The 18,085-nt window shown below is 41.9% G+C and overlaps 2 protein-coding genes across 2 annotated transcripts; both read right to left on the bottom strand.

The window, feature by feature from the left end:
* Positions 1-1,793: 1,793 nt before the first annotated feature.
* On the bottom strand, positions 1,794-5,130 carry LOC308379577 (uncharacterized protein). Its single transcript, XM_080856777.1, has one exon. It carries the CDS (start codon positions 4,885-4,887, stop codon positions 1,873-1,875), a length of 3,015 nt encoding a protein of 1,004 aa, XP_080712903.1. The 5' UTR covers positions 4,888-5,130; the 3' UTR covers positions 1,794-1,872.
* A 1,747-nt stretch (positions 5,131-6,877) lies between these two features.
* LOC308379172 (histone-lysine N-methyltransferase KMT5B-like) lies at positions 6,878-17,998 on the bottom strand (the record flags this gene model as incomplete). The annotated part of the gene is made up of 10 exons (XM_080856230.1): positions 17,895-17,998; positions 16,785-16,917; positions 15,939-16,104; positions 14,579-14,688; positions 12,143-12,306; positions 11,548-11,567; positions 11,060-11,196; positions 8,250-8,410; positions 7,413-8,069; positions 6,878-6,894 (listed from the first exon to the last, which is right to left on the bottom strand). Exons 2-10 carry the CDS (start codon positions 16,895-16,897, stop codon positions 6,878-6,880), a joined length of 1,545 nt encoding a protein of 514 aa, XP_080712356.1. The 5' UTR covers positions 16,898-16,917; positions 17,895-17,998.
* Positions 17,999-18,085: the final 87 nt, after the last annotated feature.

Below are 18,085 nucleotides of genomic sequence, written 5' to 3'. Positions count from 1 at the left end.
CAACTTCATGTTTTTCCAAAAAAGTACAGAATTGTCTTTCACTTTCCTTTGTTAAAAAACAGTAAAATCACTTGTGTACAATCAATACATATATTAATTTATGAAAGCACCATATTAGGAGAGATATTAACAGCTAACTTATTTAAATAAATATTACATTGGTCATGTTTTATTCTGTACACTTAGGAAAAACAAAAAAGACAAACAAACAAACACACACACACGCTCCACCTGACATTCAAGCACACACACAACTGCACTGCACATGTAGTGCTCTGCAGTAGATTCTGGACAGGGTGAGAAGCGAAATGAAAGACATTATGCCTACATCTTCAACATAACTGACCTTGCGTTGAATCTGACAGCAAAACAAATAATTCAGAGCAATCTCAAGATCCACTCTCCAGCATGTTATGGCGCAATTACAACTCTTGACCTTCTGACAGTGAAATACAAATCATAACTGTGCTTTATTCTTTCCATTTATTGTCTGTTACGCTCAACAATAAAGATCTGTGTTGCAAAACATTGTGGCGCTTTTAAAGCACTAACTATGGGCTTTCACCCAGGTCAAAACCATTCTGTACTCTCAAAAGTGAACATGTGAAGTATCTCTGTATGCAACTTACAAAAACATTTGCAAAAACATTAGACAATAATTACAAAAAGCCTCAAGAACACACCTAGATTCTGCTCAATTTCACCGTTATGTACAAGATTTCCTTAAGTGCCACAAACTGTGATAAACAATTCTCATGAAGCAAAGCAAGAGCACCAAAACATATCCTGAAACCGACCTACAAAGGAGCATCATATTTAAGATTCTTTCATTTAACAACAAAAGAAAACAACCTTATAGGGCACTCATTTGAAGAAGTGATTTATTGAAAACGACTCAATATCTTAAACTGCAGTCTCAAGGTATAACCTATTGCAATCAATCTACTCACTTCATTCAGCCTGTAATGAATCTGGCTTGCCAAAAAGTAGTCCAGAATTATTTCGGCTGCCCGGTGAATTATTTGAAATCTTTGACATTATGTACATTGGGAAATGTACCGAGCGTAGTACTCGGGTGATTTTCACAATTTAATGAGAACAGGGAGTTGAAACCCTAGGTGCCAGCTGACAACACATTCATTCAGAACCTGAACACACAGCTACAGGATGGGAGTTAAGTGTGATCTCAGAGAATCAGCTGTTCAGAGTTACAGTTCAACAAGCAAACTCTTGGTGGACTTGCCTTCGAACCTGAAAGATGTTCTACGCTTACAGGGTTTTTGAGTGTGATGAATGCAAAATACACGCACGCACATGTACGCACAAACAACCTTTGATGAACAGTCCCCACAATATTCTGAAATGAATTCAATGTATTGGAAAGATAGAGTGCAACCCCACCCTGTGGCAAGAGGCAGCTATGACAGCCTTCAGTTAGGAACATTAGGTCTGGATAGAACTGGGGGATTTGAATAGAAATTAAATACTTGTTACAATCCCATACAAAAAAGCATCACAACCAATATTTTGTTCAAACCAGAAAGATATTCAACCAGTGAGTAACAAACCTGGAGCTTTACAGTGTAATATTACATGACCGTAGCCATTTATAACGTATTCCTCTTAAATATGTTAACTGTTGATTAAAAACATTAAAATAATAATTAGATACCCAAAAAGCTTATTTCGTTTTTGTTTTGTTTTTTTTAAGAAAAGAAAAAGATATTGACCAGACATTAGAAAAAGATTGTAAAAACATCCAAATGAACATGTATAATTATTTTAAATGACCTTTTTTGCAAGACAGGCATGAACATTAATAAATAACATTAAAAAAGTCAGAAGCATCGATGGCCTCCAGATGAACCAGCATCAGTCAGTGTAATGGAGGTCCAGGTCCACAGTACCATCAGTGACCACAAGTCTGAGCCTTTTAGGCTTACGATCTGACAGAGAGGTTCCAAGAGAATGAGAAGAGGTTGAAAAGTGGTGGGAAACAAAAGGGCGGCTCCCAGGCTGTTCTTGCTGCTGAGGGTCCTTCCTTGTCTGTTCACCTTGGCCCTTTGATCCTGAAAAGCCACCCACAGAGGGAGAAGATGAGTAATTGTTTGAGGAAAGGCCACAAGGCTCTAGAACCAACCTGCCCTGGGTTCCAGAAGGATCCATGAGACAATGATAGGTGTAATTTGGGGTTGGAACCCCAGAGTAGTTTAAGCCTTCACTGTCCTCACTGTAGCCCAGCGTCACAGAGTGATCACCAGTGAAGTTAACCACATAAGGAGGATGGACTTGAGTACTAGAGGCCAAAGAGGTTGTCTGAGATTTGTTTGCCTGTCTCTCCTGCTCAGGAATGACCCTTTGGGTAACATTAGGAACGTTCTGCTGAGAAACATCTGTGGAGAATGCTGAACTAAAAGCAAAGTCCACAGGATCACAGTGAGGGTAACCAGGCTGGTGTTTATTAGCAGACAATGAAGATTCACTGCAATTCAGGTGGAGATTCTGAGTGGGTGCCACCATGGCATGGGGTTTGCCATGACTCATGCTTTTGCCAAGAGGTAAACTGTGGCACTGGGGGCTTTGGTTAAAAGTGAATGGTTTCTGTGAGGAAATGTTCTTAGTAAGACAACCGCTGCCTATGTCCTGTGCCTTATTTGAGGTAACATTCTGAAGCACACTGGAGGAGGGCTTGCTTGACGTCACATAGTAAAAGGGATGTACTCGGTCAGCTTGGGAGCTGGATGTGTTTGGACAGTTGTTTGCCTCAAATGTCTTTGAGCCCTTTCCAAGGGTATGGCTGTAATCCCCACCATGATGACTGCCAGCTAGAGAACTTGGAAGGTTGAAGCCTAATTGACTTGAAAAGGGATTAGGACTACTGTGTTTAGTGCTTTGAAACTTCGTGGCAAAATCAGCCCTTTCAGCAGCCATGTTGCCTCTGCAAAAAGGAAGATTTTGTTTGCCACTTTCTATCTTGATTGGATTAGAGCTTTGGAAAAGTGAGGTCTTATCACAAGTGCGATGAAACGCATCTACAGAACCAGTCACCTTGGGTGGGTATATGTTGGACTTACTACCCAAAAGAGGGGAATGGAAAGGCTTCAGAGGCTGACTCAAAGCTCCCAAATTGTACATGCCCGCTACAGATGCCTGGCTTGTACCAACAGATTGATTTCTATTTGCAGTCAGAGAATGAAAAGAGCCCTGGGTTTTCTCCATGGAAAAGGGCTGAACTTTGGCAAATTCTGTCTGAGAGTTAAAACTGCAGCCTGGGATAATGGATTCCACACCATGAGCCTGAGAACTAGTAGCAGGGGGTTGTGAGTGCCTGTCAGATGAAGTGGCGCTGAACATAAATGAATCTTTGTGGTTCCACTGAGTTTTATCTGATTCCATGAGATGCTCGGGTTTTGGAACGTCCTTAGTGGTTGGAGCTTTAGCCATGGTGAAATCAAAGGAGAACTGAGCTCCTTCCGCATCTTTAGGGGAGAAGTTAAAACCAGTGCTGCTTAACGTCTTTTCTTTGGAAGACAAGTCAGGTCCACTAAGGAGAGTTATATTTTTGGTGAGATTGAGGTCAGGGAAAACAAAATCATTAGGGGGGCTAAAACTACCGCAGGGACTTGGAGAGCCAAGATAAGGGGTCTCTGGGTTCCATGTTTCGGATGGGCTTTGGGAAAAGGGGCTACTAAATGATCCTGTGTTAGGAGGTTCCCCTTGGCAAAAATCTGAGAAGGAGTTAGGAAGGTTGCTTTGAGAATTATCAGGATAATACCCCTCCAGATTTAAGCACTCTATCAACTCATCAGCATTACCAAAACCAAAATCTGAGCAGGGGGACTTGTCTGGAAAAATAAGCAATGGAGACTGGGGTTTCTGTTGGCCTTGACAGGAGACCGTTTCACTGTTGTCAAATAAAGCAGTTTTGTCCATTTCATTTAACGCTTGGAGTTTGGAAAGACTTTTGTTAATCTGGAACAGGTTTTGACTGAGACAGGTGTTTTGTGTTGGGTCAAACTCGTTTTTCATGCCTAGGTCCTTTTTTGGCCTTTTCTTGCTCACGACTTCTGCCACCCTTCTCTCTCCTAATATTTCCTTCACATTGGGGTAACTACTGAGGCAGATATCCTCAGCTGCAACCTCAGAATACGGTGAATTGAGAGAAAGGGGTGAAAGTGACAGGGAAAGAGGAACATTTTCTGAACTGGAAGATTTCACCCTCCTTGACATGTTACAGCATGATTCCTTGAACTGCTGGCATGGAGACTGAAATTCCTCTTTAACTTTATGTAAAAAAGGCACTTCATTGATTAGAGACTCTGAGGAGGCTGGGGGACGTTGTGTTGCCCAGTGACTTTTGGACCGCCTTAATGGCCCTCTCCTCTTCCTGCCTTTACGCAACCGTTTTCCCATGCCATCTACTATCCCCCAGCCTTTAGTTTTTCTACACAGACGTATGGGAGCAAGGGGTTGTGCATCGCTGTCAACTGGCTCAACCTTGACATCAGCCGTCTGTTCCATTAGCCACTGCTCCATCTCATCAAAAAACCTTTTGTCTTTCAACATTTTGCTAGAATAATCCATAAAATCTCCTTTTGGCTGTGCATTACTTTCCATGACATCAGAGGTTTCCTTGCTCTTCAGTTTGGGGTGGACATTCTTTGTTGTACAGATTTCCCATGCAGCTTGACCTGCCTTTGCAGTTTGCTCTAATTGAAGACACTTTTCCGCCTCCTGTGGACCCCGCTCTCCTTTCGACATCTCTACATTTAAAACTGAAACAGAATCCAATATGGCTTTAAAGGGGTCTGCGAGTAATGAATCAGGTGGTGAATCAGATGGTTTTGTTTCAATCTCTGTTGCACCCTCTAACTCTGTCGTCTCCATCACCCACCCCCGTCCTCTCTTTCTCTTGAGACGAATTCTCAAGTTGTTTTCCTGTTCTTCTTTAACATGATCCTCTTTCTTGAGAATGTTTTCTTGGACGGAAGGTTCATTCTGAGTTACCCCTGTACTTTGCTGGGGACTCTCTAGTGAGTCCTCTTTCTGTTCAAAAGCTGAACATTTTGTGTGAGTGTCTTTAGGTCTTTCTCCTTCATTCCTCACCTCCTCTAAAACTGGCTGTGCAGCTTTGTAGCCACGCTCACCTTCAAACTCCGTTGTTTGTTTATCATTTAGTTTCTCCTCAACTATGTTCACTGTTGCATCTTCCTCCATCATGGGCTTTTGCCCACTTTTAAACTCATCTTGTTTGTTATCTGGTGGAAAATCTCTTTTGTTTTCTTTTGTACAAACTTTTTTGAGAACTTTTTTCTGTATTTGTGCATTCATGCTCTCGGGGCCTCTGTCCTCAGAACTCTCACACCCTGCTTTTGAACTTGAGCAGGAAACTGTCTGCTGCACTTCTGTTCTATCTTCCATCCGTTTCCATAAGGGCTCCTTAGGTTGCACGGGTGCTGTGACGTTCACTTCTGGCTCGGTTTCAGTTGACTCTCTGAACATCCTTTTCTTCAAAGGAATATTAGTTTGTATTTGAGTTAGAGGGGAGTGATCCTTTGTTGACACTACAGGAGCTGAGCGCAGCGGGAGCAATTCAGAGGATCCTTGTTTTGCCGTAGAGGTTTCATTTGGGTGTTTTGGTGAGGTATTTTGGTCTGAACCACTGGTTATACAAACTGGAGTTAAGACATTTCGGCAATCCACCTCAGCTTTAGTTGACTCCGTGTCTTTATCTTTCTTTTCTTCTTCACTTTTTTCCTTATCAAGTGCTATCAATTTCTGAATGTGTTCTTTAATCATTTTTTGTCGCTGCAGGCGCCTCTGTTTGTTGAAGTGTGGTCTTCTTCTCAGTGCACTTCTCTTCAATTCATCTTTCAAGCTCTTAAAAGCATCAGACAAGGTAACCCTCATATCTCTGATGGCAAATGCACTGCTTCCATTACTCGAAGGAAAATGTATCTTCTGCTCTCGATCATTAATTTGAGTATGAAGTCCTTCCTGTCTCCTATTATCCAACTTGTCATGCTTGTCTGTGGCTTTAAGACTGTCTTTTCCCTTGTCAGCTGCTCCGTCTGCCTTCATGTTGTCATCAGCAGCTGTTGTTTTACTCCCCTCATTAGACCTGGTCTCAATTTGTTTAATCATACCTAGTCTCTTCCCAACTACCTCGGTTACTACTTTATTTTCTATTCCCATTACCTTTTCAACTTTCTTTACATTTGTATTCATCTTTGTAACACTCTCATCAGCCTTCAGGTTTGTATCATTTGCCTTCACTTTCCCTCCTTTCTCAGCCTTCTCAATGTCTGAAATCTTACCCACTTTCCTTTCTTTTGATAAATTAATATCCGTTTTCTGATCCTTAATTGCCTCAGTGTCGGTTTTCTCTTCTGCTTTGTTTACACTGCCTTTCTTCTCAGCCTTCACGTTGTTTTCACTATTTGTCAGTTTATCTCCAGTTTTAACACTCCTCTCAATGTGTTGAATGGTATGTACTGCCCTTTCCTCGGCTATATTCATGTCTGCTTTAACATCTTTTATTTCCTTTGCAATGTTGCGGTCTGCTTCCAAATCTGTAACAACGTCACTCTCAGTGACTGTTTTCACCATTGATTTCTTTACATTTGTCATACCTGTAACTTTATCAGCCTTCACATTGCTACCAATAACTGTAACCTCATCTCCATTCTTAGTTTTGTCTGGAATATCTGGAACCGCACCTACTCCCAGATTCACATCTGCCACAGAATCTTTAACTACTTTACTCTCAATGTCTGTTTTGCCCTCAGCTTTTTTAATGTTGCCCCTACGTTTAGAAGCTCTCTTATTGGACTTATGGCTTGCTGTTGCCACTTCAGTGAGTAGCTTATCAGTAGCCTCAACCTGCTCCTTGACCTGTGGTAACACAATGTTTTTCATGTTTGTCTCTGCACTGTCAGTTAAATTAAACATCACTTTCAAAGCTTTATCTACACCTCCTACAGTTATAGGAGAAAAATACAGCTCCCTCACCCCTTTCTTACCTTCTGCTGTGTTGATATCACTGCCATCTGTCCTTTTTGTGATGTGGGAAGACATTGCCACCCTCTCTCCCTGTTTCTCTGCCTCTGTCTCTGTCTCTGTCTGACTCTCCCTCCCTGCTCCCTCTTTTCCACCAGTTCTCACCCTAACCAGACGGACGGTTGGGTAATATCTCAGCCCTGCTTTCAGAGACAGGCCATGGTCGACAGGTGGAGGATGACCAGTATGGCTGCCGTTATGTCCATGCTCCTTGGAGTTCCCGGAGGGCTTTGGGGCAATATGACACCTTTCATTGCTATGGCTCTCGTTGCCCACAAGATTAGTTTCATTGCAAAGAGGAGCCTCACTACTTGGTAATGAATCACTGATATCAGGAACCTCACAACTCGTACCCGCCTCCGATCGTATGGGTAGTCCATTTGCCTTTGATAAAGCTCTTTTCTTCAGCCTCAGTTTGGAGAAAACGCTGATACTTCTGTGACGCTTGTTGGGTACCCTCCTGGTCCTTGAAGAGATGGAAGGATGGGACTCCTTCATTCCGGTTTTGGGCTGATCGCCTACATCTTCCTCTGTTACCTGCTGCTCATGTTTATCAGTAGAAAGCATGGAAATAGATTCTGAAGTGTGCTGCTCCTGGTTTGAAGTGTCCGCCAGGTTTGCCTCCTGTGTGCGGTGGCTCTCCAATGCATCTCTCTCGTTATCATCATCCATCTCTGTCCGTGTGGTCCTTGTGGGAATTGACCGATTTTCCTTCTCTCCTTCCTGATGGGTCGGTTTAATCCTTTCAATCTGGTCCAATATAGCCCTCTCTTTGCCACCAGGGTCCTTACAGCTTAGCAGAAATTCAACGTTGTGCTGGTACAGGTGGACTCTGAGGTCCTTGAGCTTGATGTGAGAGAGAGAGTGCAGCAACAGGTTATTCTCACTCAGGGAACCTCCCCTCTTGTCTTGCCTCTGTCGCTCCACCCTGCTTGTCTTTGTCAGTCTCCTGCTTAGCGCTGTTGCATCTCTCTTCATCCGCTGGGACAAAGAATTCCTCAAGGGGAGAGCTTAGAGACAGAAAGACAGGATGTTAGAAGGGTAACAAAAGAAGAAAAAACAGAGAGACACAGGTTATAGTGTCATTAGAAGAAAATAATGGTTTTCATTAATGTAATGCCATTTGGATGTGTCTCTTATTCTGTATTCATGAGTCAGTTACCTAAATGAAACCACTGTGGTGTATTTACCTGTATTTGTTGCAGCTGGAATAGGCTTGGGAGTGCTGTTGCATTTCTCTCGACTGAGACGTAAATCAGTCTCTCTGAATTTGTACTTTTGCCCTGCTGGATCGCTGGGGTCGTCAAGCTCTTGTAATGTTTCTCTGTGCCTGAATGATCCTTCGCCTCTCCTAAGATATAAATGAACATAGCAAAGTTATAGGGAATAACATCTGACTCAGCAAACACAGCGTTCTTGGGATGCTTTCCAAAATGTCACACACAATTCTTGTTGCAGAGTTTTATCTGATGTTAACATGTTGTGCACATAACTACTACTGATGAACTCAGGACCATTCAACCATGGGATTTTGATTCAGTTAACATTTACTACTTATGCGATCTGTAATCCACATTGATTCAAAAGGTTTGACAGTCATGTTGTGCCTGGTTAACAAATTGTCTTGAACATTTGAATCTCCCAAATTTTGAGAGCTTGAGCTCCATTCTGATTATGGGGAGATGGCGACTTATTTATTGGTTGTAAACAAAGATTCTCGCAATCCCCCCCCAAATGGTCTGTTTTATAGAGATGGACATGTTAAAAAACTATTTACCCTCCAAAACCAAAATTAAGATTAAACCAAATCACACCTAAGCAGGACCAATTTCAGCAGGAACAGTGATGCTTTCCCCCACACACACTCAATTTTCATTAATGCAAATGCAATCATTTGGAAAACACAGTATGTTCTTGTTTTAACTCAATACTAGGTTACAAGAGCAATATCAAAACAGTGTAGCTTCCAACAGTAAATCCAAGAAGTCAAAAGGTCCTATGTCAAGGTATAATTTAATGAACAACAAAGCACAACCCCCCGAAACAGCAAACAGTATTTTAAGGTTTGGGAGTGTTAGTGTTGATGTAATTAATGAGCTGTCAAAAGACCTTTGGCTCTGGCCTTCAGCCGTAAGTGGTAAGCCGTAAGTGGTAGGCTAGGTTTCTGAACGTTATTAGTGTTATTGCGCATGCTGTCCACTACTGCCCTTCTTAAGTTATCCACTTCTGCCCTTCTTAAGTTCTATTAGTGTGATTGCTCAAGCTATTAATCATCTTAAGTTTTATTCTTTTATTCATTTATTTTATTCTTTTATTAATTTATTCTCATACCACCCGTTTTTTGGCGCCCTCCTCCTCCTCGCACTTTTGAGATATCAACACTGCTCCAACTCTGACACTGTCTGTCTGTCCTAATCCCATGTAGTGCTTGTGTAAAAATGATGCCACTACACCCTCATTTTTTTCTAAGCATTGTTTTTTCATACTTCTTTTTTTTTCTGCATTGAAATGCATGGTCGAACGCAGGCCTACTGTGACGTTTCTCTGTCTGCCCGCTGTAGAGCAGGGCCATCTAGACCAATGCTTTTAGAGCACGAAGCCATTCTATAACAGTCTATATTTCACCCAGTGTCAGCATTACCTTAACGCATCTGTCAGGTTAACCATTAAGACCAAAGAGCCCTAGTGGACAGAGCACTCTATAATCTTCATTTGTAAACAAGTCATTAATAACACTCTATATTTCACCCCATGTCAGTGTTTCGTGAAAACATTTGAACCATGGTTTTCCCAAACTGCTTAAGCCACGCCATTAATATATAAACACTAATGGCAGCTGACATTGCTGGCGACTTTACCGATGTAAGTCAAGATACAAACGCATCTGCCAACCTTTAAGGAGACGGATTGTTTTTGTACCGGGGCAAGCAGGAAACGGAGCCATCCATTCATCTTACTGCTCATCTGCATTTATTTTCAAATAAATTAATATACCACCACCAATGAAAATTAATAACCTATATACCTATACATTTATATTTCAGATTACTTTTTGTCTTCAATACTTCACACCTTCAACTTAATTATAGACAGATGATAAAATATATTGCCTTGATCAGGGACGTTTTGTAGCTTATTGCACAAAGCAAATAAACAGTAAACTAATTTTGAATACTGTTTTATTAATCATATAGCCTACTGTGTGCTGTATGCTCATGTGATAGGGCTGTATAATCGGTCATTTGCTGGGCCAGGGTTAGCAAACCTCTGCTGCTGTAGAGCAATCATTCAAAACGCATCTCAAGTTTTTTTATTATTGAGTTCTACTAAAAGCTATTTGGGCCTTTTTAAATGGAAGATTACAGCAAAAGCCAAAGTGACTTTCCATATCTAAACTGTCAGTGATTCCAGTTTTAATGGCCTTTTGCAATCCTGAGAAATGAACCCGATCAAATAGGCCTTACATTAGGCTACAGGGTATTTGATAAATGGGTTCACACTTTCATCAAAAATAAATAGAAAATAAATTAGCAGTGTAGGCTAATGGCCTATGTGACTAACTGCAACCACAAAAAAAAAAATTCTCTCTTATGCACAATTTGTAGCATCTTATTTTAGCATAATTGCAGTCCAAATAGATGTGGCTTTAGTTAAAAATATGAGCTTGCGCTGGCCTCACTTCTTCAGACTATTGGGCAATAGAGCATCTATTTGTATCATATTTACCCAAATGTATCATATGTATCAATGCATCATAACCTCAAGGCCAGGCCTTGCTACACAAGCTGCCTCCCTCTTTAGGAAACAGGCTTTCATGTTCCTGGATATCCAGAATCTCTTGGGATATTGTGTAATTTTGTAATGTACTCACATCAAGGGTTTTAAAAGGGAGCATGCAACTGTGTTAATGATTGGCCAGGCATCACATCTCATGCTGATTCACTTTTCCAACCAAGCCCTGAAATACTTTCAGCAATTCTTTAAAGCAAGTTAGCCTTACCTTTCACATGTGAAGCATTCACACATCTCGTTGTTCTCGCCAAAAAAGCTATCACCGTAGTAACAGGTTATCTCCACCCCAGGAGAGATGGGTCGGACCACTTTCACGCACGCCCCGTTCTTCTCACCAGGGACAAACTTCACAGACACAGAAAGGTCAAGAGGGGATAAGGTGTTAAACTCAGCACTCTACAGTAGGTGACAGACAGCCTTCAGGGGATTTCCTTACATTAGCTCAGACTGAGTGTGGCACGAAAACAACAAAAGGCAACAGATGTGTGAATATAACACTTTAAACACTAATTGTTCAACAAGATTATAATACCACTGAAACAACAAAACAACACAACATAGGCTTAAGAACCACTGTGAATGACAACAGTTTCACATAACACAGAAGCCTTGTACGGGATGACACGACACATAGATGGTGCCAAGAGAAAAGCAAAACAGTTGGCACAGAGCCAGACATCATAAGAGATTTCTTACCTTACAATTTGGTCTACAGTCTTCTCCCCCCCAAAAAAGAAGAAAGAAATACAAAATTAGTGAAAACAAAGACAACAGATTCAGCTTTTTATTTACTCCTAAGTAAGTCTGAACAGAGCGCCTTGTTTGCACTGGACATCTGGCTATACTGCTCCCTTCTCATTGGGGACAATGGCTGATGCAACTGTCAACATACTGGCAGCCCCATCGGAGCTCTGGTCTAAAATACACCAGGGAACATCAATTTAGAGTTAACAAAGACAACAGACAGTGGCAATAGTGTTAATATGACAAATTGGCATCTCCAAACAGGTTAAAATCAGATCAATGGTCAATAAATTACACTGACAGATGGTTTAATGAATATCATTAAGGAATGATAGACCAGCATCTAGACGTCATCCTTTCTAGTGTTGCGAGCAGATAATAAATATTATGGAAATACAATAAACAATTAAAGTGAAACTTGAGGAGAATACACTGTATATAATAAGTGTCTTCCGTGGGCCATGCACAGACACAGGCGAATACTGTGTGTGTGCATGGACCATTTCATTTAAAACAATACACCCTCACTCTGTCGTCATTCTCTCACCGTGATTAATGAAGGCAGCCGGACCCAGCCAGAGTTGAGCGCAGCGCTTGCGAGTGGAGTACATCACACTGAAGTCATTGACGCCGGCTCTCAGCACAGCGCTGTCAGACGGACTGAGCTCTGCTATGCAGCCCTGCAGCACCTCCATACGCTCACCCACAGACCTGTGTGGCAAAAGAGAGGGCGTGGGCCTTAGGGCTACAATTACTCACTTCACAAAATACCAGCAAAGTAGTGAGAGGGAGGGGATCGATTAGTGCTTTATTTCACTGTTACATGCTGAAAATACAATTTTTTGTACATGTATAAAAGCTCCTCCTAACTGGGGCTTTGTAGTGTTCGGCTAAGCAAAAAAACACACACACACACACACACACACTTTAATAATAAGTACATTAGCTTATTCATGTCCATGGAGTTCTGTTTTAATATTGCGAATTCAATTTGGACATTTGCTTGTCAGCATGCCAACTGAAATACATATTTGTTAGGTGGGTGAGGCCAGATGTTTTCCTTGACACTGGGGGTCTTTTGAGTAAATCCTATACCATGTACTACAGTGCTACTGATAACAAAGCAACCACACACACACACACAAAATTAAGCTTTACAGAACACTAGTTAAGAACAAAGCTTAACTTTGTTACCTCATCCAACCCCACCCTTAATTTTTAAAGCATGTGAAAAGTTATATGCTCTCACAAAAAGTACTAAGGACACGTCCTCAGTTGTCATGGGGAAACAAACGAAATACACTCTACATGGTGTATTTAATATACTTTTGTTGCGGCCGAAGTGCATGTATAAGTACTTTTTCATGTTGAGCAGCAGATGTGATCTCGTGGTCAAGAGCATATGGGGACCATTAGAGCGAAAACAGAGCAGATAAAATAAAAACTTCAAAGCCTGATCTAGGGTGTTTTAATTAGGGACTGACCGTTGGTTAATTTGGTCCCCAAATAACTCTAAATCTATCTGTCTGTCTATCCATCCATCCATCCATCCATCCATCTATTGTAAGATTCATGATCAAGCAGGTGCTGTGACCACCAAAAGTTGGCCAGCAGAATATCCAAAATGGTTATCTTATCATGGTCACAAAGGAAAGGCCCCCACACTGGATTTACTCAGACACCTGGGATCAAGAAGCAAACTGAGGTGTGAGTGACTGCAATTAATCATAGTATGGGAATGGGGGAGGCCATTGAGAACCATCTCAGACAGAGAACCCAGATTAACATACAGAACAACAAAAGGTTGCCAGACCTGTTTGCATTACAAGCCTAGCTCATTTACATTAGAAGCCTGGGAGGGGTCTTAAAACAGTATATATGGCTAGAATTGTAGATGCTTGTGGTTCAGTCCTACACCGCTGAATCCGGAGTATGCTGCTTCGTCACTGCACTTTACTGGAATAAAGATTGCTGCATCAGAAACAAATACATTTCCTTCATTTTTTACACTATTCCTCCATGTCTATTTATGCATCTAGAAAAACACAAAACCAAAAGGTGGGGCACCAGTTTCGTCACTGCCTAGCAACAGTGGTACACAGCTGCAGTGGGCAGCTGCAATCTTAGCAACTTCAACTCAGGGAGCAAAGCGTTTATGCCATTATCCAATGGTTTTAGCGATAAAGGAAAACGGACGGAATTCGCGGAATGGACCATTTGAAACGGAATAGACCATTTAAAAAGGAATTGCAACATTTCAACGGAAACATAATTTTGTGCATCAAAATCGCCCAAAATCCCCCCTGTATTTTACTCTGTTAGACTGAATTTCTTTCAAATAAATACAACAACGATCGCAACGATGAACAAACATTAATTGAAGAACAAAAGCAGTCAGGAAATTTCACATCTGCGCTGAACACTGCTCCGGCCACGCCCCCCTTTTCAACGGTTGACACACACAAACACCTTGCTACAGCCACATTCAGTCACATTAATTTGCTCGTCTTTCCAATCGCATTTAAAACAAAAAATGTTACGTTTTCTGTTCTGTTGATAGCTGGCAAACAACAATCTAAGAAGGGCACGTATTATTCACTCATTTTAAGCTATCAATGTACCTCAGGGTGAACAAAATGACCTGAAACGGAAAAAAAACGGAATTTACCAAAAGTGAAACGTAAAATGCATTTTTTTGAAACGGAAAACTATTGGCCCTAAATACGGTCTAGGATAGATTAAACCTTTGCAGCCCAAACTGGAAATGACAAGCTAAATGCTTTCAAAGGGGTCTTTCATGCAATTTCTTAAACAGTTGTAACTCTACAGTGGTAAATCTGAGCATCGATATCAAATCAAATCAAACTGTATTTATATAGTGCATTTCATACAAAGAGGCAACACAATGCGCTTCGCAGAAGGAAATCAGTTCCAGCATAAAGTCCAGGAAAAATTACAACGTGAAGGTCGACTGTTATCTTACCAGTGTCGTGTGGACGTAATCTTGGCCCCATTTGTTTCTGACGAGTAGCGATCGCAAGACTCAATCTGAACTCCACTGTCCAGCAGGAAGGACTTCAGATAGCGGTAGACCTGTGAAACATGAGAAGAGTGATCAATGACCACAAGGTTAGACTTGCACTAAACAAACTAACTTGACCAGTACAGAGCAACAAAAAACATGGCAGAGGAAGATAAATTGTATGAGGGGAGAGGGGGTTTGTGTGTGGGGGGAGGGGCAGGTGTATAATAAGCTATTAATCAGGTCTCCAGGTTTAAAAACTGAAGGGGCAAGGAACTGTTTGCAGGACCTACAACCACACATTGGCTGCAGCCTGGGTGGGGAAAGAGGAAGGGACAGAGAGAGAGAGCACGCATTGTCCAGTTCAGGTAACAGGAAGGGGAAAAAACACAGTCCATGGGATTTGTGGTTGGGAAATTCTACATGAGCACCTATAGTTGTCACGATGGCATACACTTCTCGTCTGTGAACCTCTGTGCTGGAGCTCCCTGTTGCCATAATTTGTTTATTTAGAACAGAGGGTGCACTGTGCGAGTAGGCAGCTCTACTGGAATACCCTAACCTAAGTTTTGGCCTGCGCTTTATGCCAAGCCCAGCATGTCGTGTTGCAGAACATAAAATACCATCTTCCCCCTGAATTTAGGTTCACCATTAGTGCACACAAGTAGGCTTGCCAAAAACTCCAGTCAGAAGCTGAACTAAGAGGACATCAACGCTCATTAAATACTTTTGAGCAACAGTTGGGGGCATTGTTACAGTAAGAGCCACTGAAGGTTACTGCCAATTAGCTGGTTAAGCTACCATACTTTCACTTTTGACTGGTGAAATGTTTCCTTGTTCAAGAACCTAAATAGACCATCTGGCTGACATGAGCAAACTTGCAGACAGTGCAGTGCGCACTGCATCCATAATTTAGCAGGCCACTGCTTTCCATTGACATGGCTTTGAATATTAGATTCCTAATGGTCAGACACGGAATGTACAGTAGCAAACTGCAGTTGCAAGCTACAGATATAATGGCCAACCAGATCAGAATAAAAACATAAGAAAGCTGGTGACCCCTAACAAGTGTCAAGAAACCAACAGATTTTAGAATAACACACAAAACTGGATCAATACTGCGCATCTTTAAATTGAAAGCTGCCCACTTCCTTTCGTTCAACTGCTCCGTGGCAGGGGCTAGTGAGGCATGTTTTTCCTCCCTCTCAAAGAAAGGTCCAGTTCTATCAGCGACAGCAATAGCTTTGAAGCTTTATCTATACAAATCTGTACTCTGAACCCTTTTCCCCACAAAGGCAGAGGCAAAGGAGGGGCTACTCACGTGCTGCCTCAGGAGCTCCAGCCGGTGTGGTCCCAGGCCAGTGAAGTAGCCACTTGCCCAGTCCCCGACCAGCAGGGCCTCGAAGGTCGGCTGGAAGTCCTGCGTGCGGGCGAACCGAAGCAACGTCTCCTTGAGGTAGCCCCAGCGCCTGATCTCTGGAGGCTGACTACAGAGCAGGAAAGACAGGAAGAAGAAAGGATGTTAAGGCCAATAAAGGGCATGTGAAATGAGGTGTGCATGTGTATGGGGGGGGGGGGGGGGTACAATGTGTTAAAAATCACTGATCAGGAAAGACATGTGTGAACTCAGAGGGCTATGAGGACTGCCAAGAACAAGAACAAGCTGCCGCTGTAAAAGGCCCTATATACTGTATGTGTTTTCAACAGCTTTGCCATTTTATCTGAGGACTTAAAATACAAAGGCGGATTCTCTCAAGGTCATGCAGCATCACATTAAAACAATGACTGGGGTTCCTTTACATTCTGTGAATGTTGCCATTTTCACGGAGGCCTTGCTTTTGCATTTCAGTAATCAAGAGGGTTGTGAAAAAAAGAACTGCAAACGTGAGCAGCAAGTTATGGAAGACCCAATAAAAGTCAACCGTCTTATTTTTCTAAATTAAACAGCCAGTTATGGCTGTCATAGAGGACCTCTAAACATGGTGCAAGTGGTTTTGTGACAGACTTGGATAAGTTAACTCACAGTAGGTCCGAAAAAGAGAGGATGGAGAATGAAGTGCTATCAAAGTCTGGTGAATGCAAGGTGGAGACACAGTAAAATGAGGAACGTAACTGGAGAGTACTGTGTGAAGCTTATCTCTAGTGTGGACAGGATGTGTAAACGTACCTGATGTTCATCTTGTGGGTGCTGAACCCCAGTAAGGGATCCAGCACCAGACTAGTGGCCAAGTCATCGGTTTCGCACAACTCTCTCACATTCATTCTATAGGATCCCTCCATCGTTTGCTACTATCCGCATACTGTAAAGGGAGAGGGATTTAAACAGTCAAAGAGAAAAACAACCACCGGCATTGTCAACAACACAACCAACGTGTAGTTCAAATAAAAGTTCGTGACCAACTGTCAGGGGTAGACGTGGTTTAACATTGCATCCCGCTCGAAAGTGAGACGAAGATTCAGTTACAGATAGATTACATACACATAGATTACAGCACTTTTATTTTACACAACCAAGGTTGAACATGCCCACTCAACCTAACCGTTACAAGAAGTAATTCTAACGTACTGTTATCGACCATGCCTAAAGAGTTTGACGAGCTCAAATAGCGTAACGTTAGACGTGAACAAAGTGCTTGAGGATTTCCCACCTCAACCCGTGGGAAACTAAACACATGACTGCTTGATTTTAACATTCTATTGGGCTAACGTTAACAAGCCCGCGCAAAGGCGGATTTGTCTGCAACGTTCCACCAGGACACATATATAGTTAATTTATATGCATCACGTTAGTACAGCCTAATGCTTCCTTTCAAGCTGTACTTGCACAAAACTATTCCTGGCTAATGTAACGTTATTTATCTAACTTGCTAGCGTTACACAGTAAATGTTAATTCCAAACTTTACCCTTTTGCGAACGGCTAAAACAGTTGACTCAATGATGGCACCAGATGAACACAAATGACTAACTTGGCTAGCGTTAACCAAGTTAGTTGATGTTAATGTTAGTTAGCCAGCCAGCTAGCTTCGCTAACGCTACACAGAAATATAGTGATCAAGCAAGCTAGCTAACATTACTCTTAACGACGACAACAAACTGCTATTTACCACTCAACGGTAAAGGGTAGCTAACATACATTAGCTAACCGATAACGTTAGCCTCCTATCACTGAAACTGTGTAAGCAGAGTGGCTATGCCAAGTAAACTGCATAACTGTCGCAAGCTGTTCAAATACTAACAGTTACATACTCATCACAGACGTATGAAGACAATGTTTACCTGACGAGCTTTGCTGCAGCCAAATTCCTTATTAGCTTGTTCCGTCAGCAGCTAATAGTGGCCAACTGGCTAGCTAGCCAGTGGCTAACTAGCGAAAAAGCAGCTGCTTCAAAGTAAGGATTGTTTCGGTCCTCAGATTCAGAGGACAAACTTCTTTTTCATGTCCCTCGATAGGAAGAAAATAACAAATT

The sequence above is a fragment of the Sprattus sprattus genome (genome assembly GCF_963457725.1).
Source record: "Sprattus sprattus genome assembly, chromosome: 18".
NCBI classification, from domain to species: Eukaryota; Metazoa; Chordata; class Actinopteri; order Clupeiformes; family Clupeidae; genus Sprattus; species Sprattus sprattus.
The sequence above is the reverse complement of the archived record's forward strand: the minus strand, read 5'-3'. Positions and strand labels throughout refer to the sequence as shown.

Coding starts and splice junctions, on each gene's coding strand:
- LOC308379577 (XM_080856777.1), bottom strand. CDS start 4,887: ATGGAGACGACAGAGTTAGAGGGTGCAACAGAGATTGAAACAAAACCA.